The sequence below is a fragment of the Poromitra crassiceps genome (assembly GCF_964638095.1).
Source record: "Poromitra crassiceps genome assembly, chromosome: 2".
Classification (NCBI taxonomy): Eukaryota; Metazoa; Chordata; class Actinopteri; order Beryciformes; family Melamphaidae; genus Poromitra; species Poromitra crassiceps.
In genome coordinates, this window is record NC_139624.1 from 12,840,754 (window position 1) to 12,859,902 (window position 19,149).

The window sequence follows — 19,149 nt, forward strand, 5'->3', positions numbered from 1 at the left end:
TGAAATTTTGGGGAGAGCAGGGGGGGAAGGAATCTTAAAAAAAAATCTAAAAAAAAGTTTTTTTTTTTTTACCAATTTCTTAGAGCCGCCAACTAAAGCTTCGAGAGCCGCCAGCGTCTCGCGAGTCTAAGAGGAACTTCCCCTGTCCCTCCTCCTTAAGGAAATGTTATTAGGGCACAACATGCTTGCCTGGGTACCTTCTCCAGGAGACTATTTCTCTGCCTTGAATTAAATGTCCTCTGGAGAGAGAAATAACACACCTATATGCTCCAGGACTGAAAGGTTTCCTGTAGAGAGCAAATGGTGATTAATGGACATGAAAGGATAGGCTAGAAATTCTTATTCTCCCTATATTCATATCCCCAACAAAAATGGGAGTGTGTCTGTCCCACTGTGACATCATCCGTGATGTCATAAATCCCACTGTGTCATCATCAGTGATGTCATAAATCGTACTGTGACATCATCCATGATGTCATAAATCCCACGGTGACATCATCAGTGATGCCATAAATCCCTGATCCCACTGTGACATCATCAGTGATGTCATAAATCCCACTGATGACATCATCAGTGATGTCATAAATCCCACTGATGACATCATCAGTGATGTCATAAATCTCACATCATCAGTGATGCTGGTCTCATTGGCCACACAGCAGCCGAGTTGCGGGCAAGGCCGTGTAGCGGCCGAGCTGCAGGACGGGCGAGGCCGCAAAACGGCTGAGCATACGCGCCCGAGATTCCTAGTGTCTTAAATGAGTTTTCCCGTTTGAAAACCACACCTCCTCCCCGGCCCCTGCCCGTGAGGATGCTAGGTGGTCCAAAGGGGGATACCCACACACATTTCAGTGTTTGGCTCATCTTCCTTATGTTTTTTAAAGCACAGAGTTGGATCTAAAATAACATATCGTCGCTGTGCAATGAAAACCACTTATCTCCAAATCGCCAATTTTTCAGGAAATGGAAAAAACCCCGTGCTCATAAAATACTGAACACCACGTTGTCATATTTGACACATGTCTTCATTGTAGACAGTTTATCGCTGAATGTGTCATTACATTATAAATATCTTACCTGAATAAGCTCAAATGCTGTTACAGGATTTACACACGGAGTCTGAAGCACTTTCTGGCGGCCACGCCACAGCCTGTGGGAGCCTGCGCGAGCACGAGCCGCTGTGCTCCAGGCAGCGGGCACGCGCGGACGGAGAGCTTCACTCTGCCAAGCCGAGGAGAGTCGGCTCTGTCATGGGTTGAGCAGTCCCGGAGTAACGTGACATTATTCTTGTCAGAAACAACTGCGATTTGCATCCTTTAAATGAGTTTGCAGCCCAAGGACAACCCGAAAACACCTTATTGATCTATTTACGTCAGACGATGCCAGAATCACACAAAACCAAGCCGAACACAGCCGGCATTCGGGTCAGCAGCGTACCTGTGACTTTTCTGGGGAAGTTCTCATGAGGTGGGGCGGAGCATGGAGGTCTGACTGTCACATACGTGATGTGATGGGCGGGTCTAGCATCCAATGGTGATACGTGTTACATACTTTACCCAGTAAAACGTGTTTTTATTGGTCATTTAGACGCCAAAACCTGCCAGTAGATGGAGGAGAATGGATATATACCATTTATATTCAAAAGTAAAAATCATAAAAAATGGACTTAGGTGGTTTTCATTGCACAGCGACGATATTTAAACTCATCAACATTTACTATTGATGAACATAATACAACACAAATGTGATGTTGTATGAATATGATGGACTCAGACCCCAGGAAGACTTGCTGGTGCCATATACATGATTTAATGGGGATCCTTATTTAACAAACAAACACATAACTACATAAATAAGATACCAGGACTAACCGAGCCTTCCTGCAGTTCCTCACAGCTGGGATCAGTCTCCTCCGTCCCTGATCTGATGTGTTGTAGGCCTGCAGGTCCAACACATCTAGAACCTCCTCTGACATCTGCAGCATGTAGGCCAGAGCTGAGCAGTGGATCTCAGAGAGTCTCTCCCCTGGTCTGTTCTCTGAATTCATGAACTGTTGGATCTCCTGATGTACTGACTGGTCTTTCATCTCCATCAAACAGTGGAAGATGTTGATGCTTCTGTCAGGAGAGCAATCATGAGTGGCCATCCTCTTCAGGTTGTTGATGGCTGTCTGGATGCTTTCTGGTCTGCTGTCTGTCTGACCCAGGAGGCCTCCTAAGAGTCTCTGGCTGGACTCCAGTGAGAGGCCATGAAGGAAGCGGACAAAGAGGTCCAAGTGGCCATTTTTACTCTGCAGGGCTTTGAGCACAGCTTTCTGCAGGAAGACATCCAGTGATTTATGATATTTATTGTAGTCTTTTCCCTGGAATGTCTCCAGTACTTTCTCAGCCCTGTTTGTGTAGCAGTGGAACATGTAGACTGCAGCGAGAAATTCCTGAATGCTCAGATGAACAAAGCAGTAGACCGTCTTCTTGAAGTGCACACACTCTCTTTTGAAGATCTCTGTGCACACTCCTGAGAACACTGAGGCCTCTCTGACATCAAGACCACACTTCTCCAGGTCTTCTTGGTAGAACATGAGGTTGCCTGTCTCCAGATGTTCAAACGCGAGTCTCCCCAGCTTCAGAAGAGCTTCCCTGTCAGTCTTTGACAGCTCCTGTTGACTCCTCTCACATCTCTCATTATACTTCTGGTTCTTCCTCTCTGTCTGAACCAGCAGGAAGTGTGAGTACATCTCAGTCAGGGTCTTGGGCAGCTCTCCTCTCTGGTCTGTAATCAACATGTGCTCCAGAACTGTAGCAGTGATTAAGCAGAAGACTGGGATGTGGCACATGATGTGGAGGGTCCTGGATGCCTTGATGTGGGAGATGATTCTGCTGGACAGCTCCTTATCACTGCATCTTCTCCTGAAGTACTCCTCCTTCTGGTCATCAGTGAACCCTCGTACCTCTGTTACCCTGTGGACACATGTAGGAGGGATCTGATTGGCTGCTGCAGGTCTGGAAGTTATCCAGAGGAGAGCCAAGGGAAGCAGATTCCCCTTGATGAGGTTTGTCAACAGCACATTTACTGATGATACCTGTGTGACGACAGACACAACCTTTGTGTTCTGGAAATCCATTGAAAGTCTGCTTTCATCCAGGCCGTCAAAGATGAACACAACTTTACAGACAGAGAGCTGCTCTGCTGTGACCGTCTGTAATGTTGGATGGAAAACATGGATCAGAGTGAGAAGACTGTACCCCTCATCTTTGATCAAGTTCAGCTCCCTGAACGAAAGCGGAATCACAAGACTGACATCTTGATTTTCCAAGCCCTCTGCCCAGTCCAGAGTGAACTTCTGCGCTGAGAATGTTTTTCCAATGCCAGCAATGCCCTGCGTCAGAACTACTCTGATTTTTATCTCTTTTTTTTTCTTTTCTTCCTCTTGGGCAGGTAACCTTTCTCCATTTTCTCCCTTTTCTTCCTCTTGGTCAGGTAACCTTTCTTCATTGTCTTTCCCTTTCTTCTCTTTGTCAGGTAAGGGTTTAAAGATGTCGTGGCACTTGATCGGAGCTTCGTGGAGGGGCTCCATCTTGGATGATGTCTCCTGTTTGAGTGGAGCATCATGGAGGGTCTTCATCTTGGACACTGTCTCCAGCTGCCACACCTCATGTTGGGTATTAACGTCTTCACTTCGTCCCACTGTGATGTAGAGCAGAGTGTAGATCCTGTTGAAGGAGGTTACAGTCCCTGCTTCAGCAGTTCCTGCTTCAGTTCCTTCTGTCACAAATCCACATCTCTTTATCAGAATGATCTTATGCTCATCTAAAACCACCTGCAGAGCACCGTCCACTGGAAGACATGAAGGAGTAAAGAGTAGTATCTGGTATTAATGTTATACAGTATGTGTGTGTGTGTGTGTGTGTGTGTGTGTGTGTGTGTGTGTGTGTGTGTGTGTGTGTGTGTGTGTGTGTGTAGGCTCTTTCATACACAGATCGCGGAAAAATTGCCGTTTAGGAGTCCCGTAAAGCCAGCCGCCTCGCCACAGAAATTGCTTTCACACGAGCCAAGCAGCACGGCCACATTACCGTGCTGCTCTGTACTTTCAGGTGAAATCCCCTGCTCCCGCATTGAAAGGCGAGCGGAGGGATTTCCTGCTCCTCCTAGCCCAAATGAATATTTTCATAGGTTAGTGTAGCCTAGGCTACTGTATGATGAACGAATTAATTCAACAACAAGACTTCCCTCCTCCTAGTCCGCTGAGCAGGGAGGATAGGTGCACTCGCATGGTGGGCGGGCAGATCGATATGGTGTCCTAAATTGGAATGATACACGACCGCCCGCATACAGTACTGTATCAAACAGCTGCAGTCTGCATAACGTTCGTCGGGGGAATAGTATAGGCTATAAATGCACATGACTACTTAACGTTAACTAATGTCAACATCGTTTGATCATAAAATGGTAAATGGCCTGCATTTATATAGGGCTTTTATCCAAAGCGCTTTACAATCAGTAGATAGTCTACATTCACCCATTCATACACCGATGGCGGCAGGCTGCCACGCAGGGTGCCTACACACCATCGGGAGCAAGGAGGGTTAAGTGTCTTGCCCAAGGACACAGCGACAGCAGCTGGGAGGGAGCGGGGATCGAGCCGCCAACCCTTGCGTCATTGGCCGAACCGCTGTACCTCCTGAGCTAAAGCCGCCCCAAGCCTAACCGCACGGAGCATTCCTCCTGGCGTCCCTGCAGTCATGATTGTAGGCTATAGGCTACTTTTTTTACTTTCACTACTGCACTTTCTTGATCACATGAGGTGATTTCCCCTGTCATTTTTTTATGAATGAGCAGACCATTAGCACCTTTTCCGGCTCGCTGCGACGACCTTTCAAGTGGAGGCGGGTTGCCAGGTAACCCGGCACTGTTACTACCTCCCGTCGCGGGACAAAAGACGTAAAACAATTGTCCACCAAAGCGCATTCACGACTTTCACATCGGAGGCGCTAATCCTATTTTCCGTGCATTTTTCGGCTTTCAAGGCCGGTGTGAAAGAGCCTAGTGTGTGTGTGTGTGTGTGTGTGTGTGTGTGTGTGTGTGTGTGTGTGTGTGTGTGTGTGTGTGTGTGTGGGATCGTGCGTGCGTGTGTATATATATACACATACACACAGATATATATTGCATGAGAAAGAAAAATGTCTCTGTAGCAACACAATAAGTCCTGGTTGTAGAAATGGTGACCACAGTAGATACACTCCAAGTCTTACTTTGTACGATGCCGGTTTGACTGGATGTCTGCAGTCTAGTAGGTCTTCGTCTGTCATCACTCGTCTTCCTCTCTCTGTAAAGATGAAGGAATTCATTATGACAGATTAGAATAGTTTATAAAGGTAGTAAAACAACTAAAAAAGGTTTAAACTATCTTCTGTTGCTAGCAAGCAGAGTATGGAATTAATGGAAACTATTAGTTATGGTGACATCTAGTGGACATAAATCACGAGTACAGGTTTGGGCAAGGAGGGCCACAGTCACATGGCCCACAAAGGACTATGGGATATGGGCTGAGGTATTGCCACGTTCTGGCTTAGTGAGTCAGTCTATCTTGTGAGCAGCGATGGAATAGGTAGAGTACCAGGAAATAAGCAACTCCAGCTACTTGCTGGGCCAAAAGAGAAGTGACTTATCTCTCTTCAAAGAAAGACATGTAGCATCTTTGTTGCTAACTTGATGACACAAACATAAACCTGTCAAGTGTAGTCGATCACTGAGTACACAGATCATAGTGTTTACACTACATTACTGGTGGGCGGGATGAGACAATTTGATTGACACATGATGGATGTGCTCTTGATTAAAAGTAGTGTTAAAAGCAGCATCAAATTAAACAGGGTAAAGCAGTATTTAATGAAAAGAAGCAGCTTCGTTTGGAAACACATTAAACTGAAATGCTGAAATTCCTTTTGAGTAAATAAATGTTGGCAAATATCGGTTATCGGCAAAAACAGCAAAGTTGATACGGTTATCGGCCACAATGTTCATATTGATGCATCCCTAATTGGTTTGTTCAGCACACTCTACTCAGAAGCCTAATCACAGTATTTCTGCTATTCAGTTGTGGCTGTGAGCCAGTGTTCAAAAAGTGTGCAAAATCTAACAGATAATGAAAAAGTATTGGACTTTTCTCATTTGGATTCAAAACAGTTTTTTTATGGTGTCATTTTCTTAATGACTTTTTGCGGTTATGTAACAAACACTTTCCCCATGAGCTGGTGCATCGACTCCACAATAGAGAACTAAAGGCATGGCCACTTCCAGTTTAGACATACGAACAGATTTAATCTGCCATTAAATGCTTATAAAAATAGTTTTACTTGGTCAAGGCACTCGGCCCAAGTTTTGTCTGAGTGAAATGTTCTATGGTCTCTTGTGATTCCAATAATACAGATTTTACTCATGTAACTTTGCCGTCTTACTGCCACATTTTCAATGTGCTTTTTTGGTGCCGTTGCAGCAGTGAGGGGGCGCTGCTGTGGTGCTGCTGAGCTGCTGTGGCAGCAGTGAGGGGGTGCTGCTGAGCTGCTGTGGCAGCAGTGAGGGGGTGCTGCTGTGGCAGCAGTGAGGGGGCGCTGCTGTGGCAGCAGTGAGGGGGTGCTGCTGTGGTGCTGTGGCAGCAGTGAGGGGGTGCTGCTGTGCTGCCGTGGCAGCAGTGAGGTGGCGCTGCTGTGCTGCTGTGGCAGCAGTGAGGGGGCGCTGCTGAGCTGCTGTGGCAGCAGTGAGGGGGTGCTGCTGAGCTGCTGTGGCAGCAGTGAGGGGGCGCTGCTGTGCTGCTGTGGCAGCAGTGAGGTGGTGCTGCTGTGGCAGCAGTGAGGGGGCGCTGCTGTGCTGCCGTGGCAGCAGTGAGGGGGTGCTGCTGTGGCAGCAGTGAGGGGGCGCTGCTGTGCTGCCGTGGCAGCAGTGAGGGGGCGCTGCTGAGCTGCTGTGGCAGCAGTGAGGGGGCGCTGCTGTGCTGCTGTGGCAGCAGTGAGGTGGCGCTGCTGAGCTGCCGTGGCAGCAGTGAGGGGGCGCTGCTGAGCTGCTGTGGCAGCAGTGAGGGGGTGCTGCTGTGCTGCCGTGGCAGCAGTGAGGGGGTGCTGCTGAGCTGCTGTGGCAGCAGTGAGGGGGCGCTGCTGAGCTGCTGTGGCAGCAGTGAGGGGGTGCTGCTGTGCTGCTGTGGCAGCAGTGAGGCGGCGCTGCTATGCTGCTGTGGCAGCAGTGAGGGGGTGCTGCTGAGCTACTGTGGCAGCAGTGAGGGGGTGCTGCTGAGCTGCTGTGGCAGCAGTGAGGGGGCGCTGCTGTGCTGCTGTGGCAGCAGTGAGGGGGCGCTGCTGTGCTGCTGTGGCAGCAGTGAGGGGGCGCTGTGCTGCTGTGGCAGCAGTGAGGGGGCGCTGCTGAGCTGCTGTGGCAGCAGTGAGAGGGTTGCTGCTGTGCTGCTGTGGCAGCAGTGAGGGGGTGCTGCTGAGGCGCTGTGGCAACAGTGAGGGGGCGCTGCTGTGGCAGCAGTGACAACCCGATTTCCCCAAAAATGGTAAAATAGCAACGTTTTTGGACCAACGTTGCTATGTTACAATTTCGGCTCCGAAATTGTAAAATGGTAACGTACGTTTCTACAGGGTTTAAGGGAGGGTGGTTTAAGGGAGATTTCCCGTTCTAACCCCTCCCCCTCCCCTAACCCTAAAATCTCAGAACGTTACCATTTTACAATTTTGGAGCCGAAATTGTCATATAGCAATGTTGGTCCAAAATGTTGCTATTTTACAATTGTCTGTGATACTGTGTTGGCAGTGAGGTGGCGCTGCTGTGGCAGCAGTGAAGGGGTGCTGCTGTGCTGCAGTGGCTTGATTTGACCAAGTAAAAGTATTTTCATCAGCATTTGACAAAATGTCTATGGAAAAAGGAATGGAGGATGCAATCCCTTGGTTCATATCTATGGTTCATATAAAGTGGGCATGACTTTGGCTCTATTGAATCTGTGTCTTTCTTTCGCTGCAGCAAACTTAGGTCTGTTCAGGGCTCTTAGTGTCGGGCAGTTCAAGTCTTTTCCATGATTTAATCATTTAGACCAGTACCTCAAAATGAATTGAACTTTTCAAGTATGTTGCCTTAGATTAAGCTGTCTTCATAACTTCTGCAACATCCTGTGTGCTTTACACATTAACTGTCATCAAGTGTAATACACCCTTTAGACCAGTAGAGGGCAGGGCATAATTTGTTATGTGAGGGAGTCAGTGTAATATTAGTCCATGGGCCAAACCCCCAAATTTCACATATCGGTACCACTCAAGTGGGCAAATTCTAATCATGATTTTTGAACAGGTATATATCCATAGATGATATTTTAGTATGATAGCCTTTGCAGAATGGTAGCTTTGTCACAGTTATCAGCTCATAAAGGTAGCCAGCCCTTACAATAAATTTGTTTCTAGGTGCTGATGCATACCCTATCTATGCAGATTTTCAGGACCTTTACTCATGTTCTATGAGATGCATGTTTGACAACATTTGAAAGGGTAGCTTCTTAGCTTTCATTTGAGCTCAGTTATGAGTCTGTCTGACAAATAAAGAGGTCTTCTAAGTGTCAGTGACATTCATTTTTCCACAATTTTCGCCTAAACTATAGTCTTTATTTCAGCACTGTGGCAACTAGGAACATCACAGACACAAACAACAAACACTGGAATACTCATAGGACTACAAGGATTCAGAAAAGGTATAATGTACCCATACTCTCACATCGTGAGGGGTGAATTTGGCCATTAAGGTAGAAGAATGACTTCTCAAGGGAAATTTTACATATCGGTACCAGCCGGGTGGGCAAATTTTACTTGTGATTTTTTTAATTCATATACATCCCTAGATTATGTTTTAATATGATAGGCCTTGATGACTGGTAGCTTATTAGTGCTTATCCCCTCTTAAATTATGGACTGCTGTCGTTCAAAACCAGGAAAGTGCCCTCCCTGGAAATCATCTTTCTTTCATTATCCGTTGCCTAGGGTGTGTCTGGACTACTAGATATAGGCAAACTATCCTATGATATTGTACATACTATACTATACTATACTATACTATACTATACTATACTATACTATACTATACTATACTTAAGCAATATAGCATGAGAGCAAGTGTGTTGTGGCGAATATATCCCGCTGATAAGCTGTTATCCCACGAGGCCGCAGTGGGATAACAGCTTATCAGCGGGATATATGCCACAACACACGCTGCTCGAGTGCTATATTGCTTTTATAAAACGGTTTCCAAGTATAATAATATAATAATAATAATACTATAAGTCCGACTGGCATGGTATTCTGATAGAGTCAGTTGAAACACTACTGTAAGGCGGGACCTCTAGCAAGAAGATAGACGTGCGGGTGATTTGATTGGATCGTTCTGGAGACTGAAGTTGACATTGGCCAATCCTGGCGCTTGCTGAGAAGCTGAGAGCTTTCTGGAAAGCCGACAGGCAGCTCGAGCGCAGCGCTGCATTCTCAGCGCTTGCTGAGAAGCTGAGTGCTTTCTGCAAAGCCCGACACCAACTAACGTTACGGGGTTAAATGCGGGGTTAAATGCGGGGTTAACAGCCTTTTTTTTGCAAAGAAGACATTAGCCCGCATCTATTCTTGTACAAAACATAATTTTCTGCAAAGTATTAGTAAAGTTATAAGCGAAGATCGATTCACAAGGATCTGACAGCTGTCTCCGCCATTTGTTTTTTTTGAGGTAACCAAATGCTTTTAGTAAGAGAGTTGCCATGGCAACCAATAACCCATGGCCATTGGTTATTGGACTCGGTTACGGGATTTATACAATGGCTGTGAACCAATCAGATTGCTTGATTTGAGAGAGCCGTTTTATAATATGATATATATACTATGCTTGTCTACTAAATTGGCACATTTCTCAGTCAAAAACAGAGTAAATTGACACGTTTCTCACTCAAAAATAGTTTTATTTGTGTTACATTATATGAACAGCTACATTCCAAATGTTTCCAGTCTTTCAGGACAATATTAGGACAATCTACCCTCCCTGAGACACCATGCCACCCACGAGAGCAACACCATCATCGTCATCCACATCTGAATGTGCTGGTTGGCACATTTTTGTAGTTTGCACAGGTTTGTGCACTTCAGACCATTATTGAGACCTGTGCACTCTGGTGGTTTGCACGTCTTCACACACTTGCAGGAGAGCAACTGCAAAACGGTCTGGTGCTGGGGAACCGCACATCCACTGGATTTCAAGTTGCCCCTCATCGTCTGTGGTCCACCCATGGTCCTTGGGGCTTGGTACAGATGGCTGGGTTTGAAGAGACCGTCTACAGATTGCAGTCTGATTGTTTGCATGAATGGAATGCATTCATAGCCAATCCTCAAATGGTGGAAGCTGGCTGGACTCGACCTCCCCATGTATGGTGCAGAAAAGTTGGTATCGGAGGAGGTTGACATCTGTAATGTGTGTAGAGGGTACATATACATAATACATGTGGCACATGATTTCCAGCAGCTTCTTGAAGAGCTCATTAGAGACATCCCAAGCACGGCCGAGCTCAAGGAAGGCTTCTTGATATGTCCTGTCTGTTCAGGGTGCCCACTTTTCCGTGTCCTGCAAATGCGCTGACAGTGTTGCAGCCAGTGAACGTGTGCATGCCAATCAAGGCGCCAGCAATACTATCGCTGCGTGATTTGCATAGTTTGGTGATGTCCTGGAACATTGTCTTGTTCTGTGTTCCACATTTTTGGTACATTGGGCATGGGATGTCCTTGCTCCAACCCAGAGTCAGTAGCAGGACATCTGTGTCTGCCATGATGATCGCTGCCTTGAAGCCAGGCTCTGCTACATGGAGAGCATGCATTAGCATGCAGGTGTCAGCTTCTTCATGAGAGGATTTGAGCTGTGTTACCTCCTCCCATTGGTTCTTGTTGATTTTGAAGCAGACTACTTCACAGGTAACATACAAGGCCTTGTCGTGTAGTTTCTATCTGTGTTTGGGTCCTTTCCATTCCTCAAACAAGAATTTGATCGGACTGGCTTTGCTGGCAGTGCTGTAGAGCCGTTTCCTCCACTGCTGGATGTTGTGGCTAGAATCATGCAGGTTGGCTACATCTGGCGGGGCAACAGTTGCAGTTGACAAGCTGACAAACTCATATTGGTCTGGACTGAGTGGATTCACAAAGGAGTTTTCCATGATATCAACAATGGACTGTACTTAAGGGACCATGGGTGGACCACAGATGATGAGGGGCAGCTTGAAATCCAGTGGTTCCCCAGCACCAGGTGCCGTCTTGCAGTTGCTCTCCTGCAAGTGTGTGAGGTCGTGCAAACCACCAGAGTGCACATGTCTCAATAACGGTCTGAAATGTGCAAACCTGTGCAAACTACAAACATGTGCCAACCAACACAGTGAAGAAGAGCTTGCTGCACAGCTGATAGACTCAGATGTGAATGACGATGATGGTGTTGCCCTCGTGGATGACATGGTCTCAGGAAGGGTAGATTGTCCTAATATTGTGTTGAAAGACTGGAAACATTTTGAATGTAGCTGTACATATACCGTAACACAAATAAAACAATTTTTGACTGAAAAGCGTGCCAATTTACTCACTTTTTGACTGAGAAATGTGCCAATTTAGTAGACAATTAAGTATAGTATATCTATCTAGTATAGTATAGTATGTATAGTATCATAGGATAGCATGCCTATATCTAGACATTTCATATTAACAGTCAGTAGTCCAGACACCCCAGGGAGAGGATATAATGAAAGAAAGATGATTTCCCATAATTCCCATAAGTCCATAATTTAAGAGGGGTGGTTAAGCACTAATAAGCTACCATGGTCATCAAGGTCTATCATATAAAAGTTAATCTAGGGATGAATAGGAATTAAAAAAAATCACAAGTAGAATTTGTCCACCCGGATGGTACTGATATCTTACATTTTGGGTTCTGGCCCATTTCCCTCGAGAAGGCATTCTTCTAAATTCAAAGGGCCAAATTCACCCCTCACGATGGGATAGTATGGGTACATTATACCTTTTCTGAATCCTTATAGTCCTATGAGTATTCCAGTGTTTGTTGTTTGTGTCTGTGATGTTCCTAGATGCCACAGTGCTGAAATAAAGATTATAATTTAGGCGAAAACTGTGGAAAAATGAATGTCACTGACACTTTGAAGAGCCCATGTGACCTCTTTATTTGTCAGACAGACTCATAACTGAGCTTAAAATGAATGCTAAGAAGCTACCCTTTCAAATGTAGTCAAAGATGTTCTCATAGAACATGGGTAAAGGTCCTGAGCCTAAAATAGGATATGCATCAGCACCTAGAATCGAATTTATTGTAGGGGCTGGCTAACTTCATGAGCTGATAACTGTGACAAAGCTGCCATTCTGCAAAGGCTATCATACTAAAATATCATCTATGGATATATACCTGTTCAAAAATCATGATTAGAATTTGTCCCCTTGAGTGGTACCAATATGTGCAATTTTTGTGTTTGGCCCCATGGACTAAATAGGGGAAAATAAGAAAATGTCCAATAAATATGAAAAGCTACTCCTGTGGAAAGGCTATCATATATTAATTTACCTATATTGACCCTATAAACAATTTAGTATAGGTAAAGTTTTGCCCACCCAGATGGTACCGATATCTGGTCTGGCCCATGGACTATATGTGCATGGTCAGGTGTCAACACATGCTGTATCAATTTAAATTAATTGTACTATTTTATCCTTCCATTTCTAAATGGGGACCGTTTTTTTTCTATTTGCAGTGATAGAGAGTAGTGAACTACATGTAATTAAACTAGTAGTTTAACTACATTTTGCAGCAACCTGCTGGTAGTTCAACTACATTCATATTTGCATCATGATTTATAGTTAGATTACTTTTTTTACATTTTTGTGTAGTTTACTTAAACTACAAACTACAAACATTAACATTTAGTAACTGAGCAAGAATGATTCATACTACAGCACATTATGGGCGGTGGTGATTTTTTTTGCCATAGTATTGATAATTCTTACTTGGTTACTTTCTACTGTAATTCTTGTGTTCATGAATCTGTTTAGAATATAGACTGCGGGAGCGAATGGGGAGAAAGCGTTCTATTATGTTGAAAGGTATTATCGGTAAAATATTATGACAATATCAGCCTGGACATTTGATTATATTATTCCTGATGTTGAAGTTATTACATTATTAGGTTTATTACATTTTTGATCAAGTTAAGTGCAGATTTTTACTACATCTTCCAGATATTATGATGTTATTGAGTGCTACAGTCCTCTTACTTTGTGTCTGGGGGTCCAGGTTCATTATGTGGAGGTCTGCCTTTAGAGTGGTCACTCTTACAGCTGGGTGCTGGAGACTCTGCTCTCTGCCTGTGGTGCTGACCTCTGCAAACACAAATGTTTGATACATATCATCATTGGTTCTAGTAAAGACAGAAAACAATGTGATGTTGCACACTGTCACTGTTTCCATATGGAGTTTTTCATTTCTGCACTTTAACAATCAAGTCAATGTATTACATTCCTAGATTATAAGGCCAGTTTGCTGGGACTCCAGCATGGTGTTGTGTTGTGTTGTGTTGTGTTGTGTTGTGTTGTGTTGTGTTGTGTTGTGTTTTGTTGTGTTGTGTTGTGTTGTGTGTGTGTGTGTGTGTGTGTGTGTTCAGGGCAGTTCCCAGAAGCACACTCCTCAAGTTTGAAGTCAATGGGATGAATGGTCCATGAGGTAAACCACTTTTTGTGTTGCCAGTAGGTGGCACTATGCCGAATTGCACAAAATCCGGGACTGAACTCTGCCCGGTCCCCCTAGCGCACTCCCCAAGATTGAAGTTGATCGGACAACCGGTTCTCAAGATAAACCACTTTTTGTGTTTGCCAGTAGGTGGCGCTATGCCGAGTTTGTGTGAGTTTGTGTGGCGGGTGGGGGGGGGGGGGGGGTGTCTGTGTGTGTGTGTGTGTGGGGGGGGGGGGATGGTATTGGTCGGCCGCCGTCGGCTCGGCAGGCACCAAACGTAGACTCAAGGATAGATTTGTTGAACATAAATAATGCTGTTCTAACCATCCTCACTACCTATGGCCAATCATTACAAAACTGCTGGACACACAAATTGTAACTGACTGAGAATCATGGCAATAGAAGTCATCCCCAAATCTGTCAGAGGACGGGACAGACTCAAACATCTTCTCCAAAGAGAAACTTTTTGGATTGTTAACCTAAGACCAATCACTTTTCCTGGTCTAAATGATGACATTGATTTCTCTCCATTTCTCTGAGTTGTAATGCTGAATTCCATTAGTCTACTGTGGGCTGAGCCCACAGTAGACTAATGGAATCTGGGCTCAATGTGAAGTTGAGATTGTTTTTTGTTAATTTTTTTTTTTTTCTCAGCTACATTCTACATTTCTCAGCTACATTGTTGCGCTGTTTAGACGACTTTTCAATTTGTGGCTCCTTGTGAGGGCCTCTATTGCCGCACCTTTGTAGGCTGTATACTTGTTGATTGTATATAGTTCTCCCTGTCAGGTTAGGATTGTGATTCCTCCTACTACCTCTAGTCTGTGGGCATTGTTTTCAGCACTGCTCCCACTTGCAGTGCATTTACTGCATTCTGTGTCTCTCTCTTTCTCTCTCTTTTTTTGGGTACCCACTTTTTGTTTTTAAACTTTATTATTGATCTTCTTTAATTTGTATAACATCCATCATGTATTGATGCCTTATTGTTCACAATGATTGTTGATGCAGGTTCTCTGTGAGACACAGGTGTGTCTGGGAGGTCTACTCACTGATGGCTGAGTGATGTCACTATATATATATATATATATATATATATATATATATATATATATATATATATATATATATATATATATAACAAAAGAAGGTACCACCGCACACTGGAGTCAGGATTTAACTGAGATTTATTCAGCAAACGACGCGTTTCGCTGTAGCAGCTTCATCAGGTTTGCTCATACAACCAAGAGGGCCCAGGTGAGCCTAAGTAGTAATAGGACCTAATTGGTCACATGACCAATTAGGAAATCACAATTTTTTTCACAATTTTTTTAGTTTACAGGTTGCAGAAAAATGCATAATATCATAGTCAAAAAGATAATTACAATATCACAAAAGGAATGGCGATATATAATAATAAGTTAAAAAGCAAGGACATAAGCTAGCATTAATATGCAGCACTGGCAGAGTTACATAAATGAGCATATTTGAAAGATAAGCTCAAAATCTATAAAGAATATGAGGACCTATACAATAAGAGTTACAGCAATGCAAGGTTAAACTCCAATTCTATTTAGAAAAAGAGGAACCACAACATTCATCTAAGAGTTACAGCAATGCAAACAGTTACAAAGTTAAGCTCAAATTTTATTTAGAAAAGGAGTACCTAACATAATATATATATATATATATATATATATATATATATATATATATATATATATATATATATATATATATATATATATATATATATATATATATATATATATATATGTAACAGAGTTGAAATGGTTCAGGTTAAATCCCGCTAAATGGGACAACTCCGCCACCTGCTGTTTGAGAATGGTACCTGTATTGAGTAGTAAGGGCAACGCATTGTGGGTAAAATCCTTAGAGCAAAATGGAGGATTTCCTTGAGGTACGTGTCTGTGAATGTCCGTTGACAAAACAATGTTTACTAACTTCAGAAGCACTTAAAAGTTGAGCTGGCTGTATTGAGTTGAAGATTAAATGTATTAGATTAATTTTGCCACGTTTTGTCAAGTTAGCTATTTGTTTTCATGTGTTTTATCGTCAGTAGAAATATCTCCAGTACAGCTAGTTAACATGATTGCTGTCTTTCCAGACAGAGCATGCGCTGTTGTCCACCAGATGACTGATCCTACCTCATGTCCTTTGTCAAAAATACAGGTATGTTGCAGTGTATAATATTGTAAACAGGCAGATGAGGCGTATTGTATTGTTAGTTAAACAATACAATACGTTAAACAATCGTTTTTTATATAATGGAAAATACTAAAAAATGTAACCGTCTGGGTTGAGAAATCGTCTAAAAATATGTTTGTTTATCTTTTCCTTGTACATGTAAAGTGAAGGACAGTTTTTATTTTCTTTCAAATATTTTATTTACATGAATCTAAATCCACTATACGATCACACTGTCAATGTCTTGTAAAGTATTGTACAGAGTATATATTTTCAAGAATGTAAACATACTGTAATCCTTAGAGCAAAATGGAGGATTTCCTTGAGACAGAGCATGCGCTGTTGTCCACCAGATGACTGATCCTACCTCATGTCCTTTGTCAAAAATACAGTAAACCTGGCTGTTACTCCAAATCTGTCTGGCTCCGAGAGATTCCTTTGCCCAGGCGACACAACACAGAGGTCACATATATATATATATATATGTTGTGCTCGCAGGAGCTGGTTTGGTTATGAAATATGATTATTAATAATTATGAATTATTAATATTCATAAATTTATTAGATTTGACAGAAAATATTGTATTCTCTGTAAGATTCGGGGCACCACTGTAGTTAAGGCTACAGACCTGTCTAAAAGTCAAGTTATGACTTGTTTAGACACCAAACCAAATTGTCATATCAGTCTCATAATGATATAATGTACATTGTAGTTAATTGAAGGTCAAAGTTCGTAAGCTTCTGTCACAGATTTCCACAGATAAAATACCTCATGAATAACAACCAAGATTCATATAATTATGTAATAAAAAGATTTAATCAATCACAATATCAATTGACATTAACATAATGATTAAAATATCAGTTCATCACATTTACTTTTACGACTAATACTCTACCACATCTATAGCTAATACCTAATGTGAATCAACATTATCAATTGTGTGTGTGTGTGTGTGTGTGTGTGTGTGTGTGTGTGTGTGTGTGTGTGTGTGTGCTTTAGGGGAGAGAGAGGGAGGAGTGGCTCTTTCTGGCTGTCTTTGTGATGTAATCACAGGATTGGCTGAGAGGCGGGTTGATTGTGTGTAGACCGCCTCTTTTTCAAAATGGCGGTTTTGCCAATTTTGTGGAAGGAGAGAGAGGGGGATCGAGAGGGAGAGAGAGAGAACAATGGAGAGAGAGAACACGCTGGTGGTATCAAATTCTCACAGATCGCTAACAGTCACATACATGATAACCGTAACCAACATACATGATAATGCATTTTAACCCTAACTGCCCAGAACCGTTAAACCATGAATGACTCTCACGTGGGTTCACTCTGCTAAGTGAATCGTTCCGTTGTTGGGACGGCTATCCTGTGCGCTGTGGGTTTGGCTGCGGTGAGGAGGAGGTTCGAGGTTTGGCTGAGTTGACGTCGGGGCCGACGTGCGTTCTGGCCTGGGCAAGCATGCAGCGGACGTCTGATGGGTGTTGACGCTGCCGGGGGTTGACGTGCAGTCTCTCTGCTCGTTGAGTCGAGGGTCGTGCTGTGCTCTGTGGTCCTTCTTCTTGTTCCCCGGCACGTGCAGTGCGCTGGGAGGGTTGTTTCGTCTGGAAGCTTGGTCTACAGCTGGGCGTTGTGCCGGGCTGTGGCAAGTCTGGAAGCGTAAGGTTTTTTTCCCCTGCGACTTATAACGCTAAACCGACTTAAATTAAACTGAGATTAAGTAGAACTATCTCAGTTACGCATGCTATGTCTGGTGGGACTTACGGCCTTTGGTAGGTGATCCCTGGGCCTGCTGTGGGTTCGGAGTCCTCTGGTGGCTGTCCTGAGGCCTGGTTAGGCCTTTGTTGCAGGGGGTGCAGCGAGCGGGGGAGGGGAGCTGGCTTCCTGGCTCCTCCAGACCCTTCCGCTGCGTGCGAAAGCTTACTTTAGACTCCAAGTTAGGACTGTCTTCCAACAGTTTTGTAGGAGATCACATATTAAAATGAGCATATATATATATACATGTATATACTGTACATACAGTATATATATATTAGGGGTGGGCGATATGACGATCTTAGATCGTTCACGATCAGAATGGCTCCACGATCTGCCTTTCCAGACAGATCGTTAGAATCGCGCTACACGCAGTGCACATTCTATCAGTTGCATTTCTATGTGTGAAAGACGCTTCCCAAGTTTTCCTCCCCTCCCCCTTTTCACTTTGCAAAGTGCAGCAGCATGACAACACGGAGCGGAGGGGTAGTTGGTTTGACACACACACACACACACACTTAACCAGGGCTTGCCTTAACACGAAGGACCTCCCGTCATCCCAGGTGTATCATCATAGCGTTAATTAATTTGGGGACGGAGCCGGACGATAGCCTAAACACACGCTCTGCTCGTTACAATGAACAGCGTTAAAAGTGACATGCCACACACACACCCGCACACTAAACAGACATGCGGGCACTGGCAGAGAGACAAACAGGCAGATAGAGCGGAACTCGCGCAAAAAGTGTCTGAATCTCGGCTGCTCTTTTTGATAGTTTGAGTTTCATTTGCTTCAGTCGGACTTGGCAGTTATTTTAAATGCGAGGACGCATATTTGCTCCTAATCTGCCCTCATCCTACTGCCTCGTATTCTCAGGAGAGCGCGTTTCTGCTCCACCTTATTTTCTCCCCCCCCCCGCCTCTCTCTCACTGCTTAAAGCTCAACGCTGTGTGTGTGTGTGTGTGTGTGTGTGTGTGTGTTTTGAGCCGCATGTCTCTGCTCTGTCCCCACGCTCTGTCTGTCGGTCTCTCTCTCTCTCCATTAAATTAGCAAATTGACAAATGACAATCACGCAACTCAATCGCAGATAGCCAATATATTCGTCCCTTCACCCAAACCTACTGTATAAATAACAGTGAACCAAGACATAGATGGATGGATAGATAGATAGATAGATAGTGTTTGCATGCTTGTGAACATTATTTTTTAGCACATGAATTAATAATTATAGCCCAACAATCCACGAGAGGCCTTTTAAGAGGGCCATTCAAGCCGGAAGTGGAGTCTGCAGTGCCACCAATTACTGGTACTGCATGGTATCCACCAAGATACCATCACGTCCGAATGAGATGTTTGGAGCGGGGAGTCTGGTGCAGCGCACAGGTCCTAGACCTGGTGAGACGAGGGAGGAGCCCGGCCGGGT

The 19,149-nt window shown here is 44.1% G+C and overlaps 1 protein-coding gene across 1 annotated transcript in view; it reads right to left on the minus strand.

The window, feature by feature from the left end:
* The window catches only part of LOC310798381 (NACHT, LRR and PYD domains-containing protein 12-like), a gene marked incomplete at its 3' end in the record, with an annotated part of 103,235 nt that overhangs the window by 72,540 nt on the left and 11,546 nt on the right, over nucleotides 1–19,149 (minus strand). Inside the window, exon 4 of the mRNA XM_083660933.1 lies at nucleotides 1,872–3,834. Coding sequence (XP_083517059.1) covers nucleotides 1,872–3,834 — 1,963 coding nt within the window. The remainder of the gene's footprint in view (nucleotides 1–1,871; nucleotides 3,835–19,149) is intronic.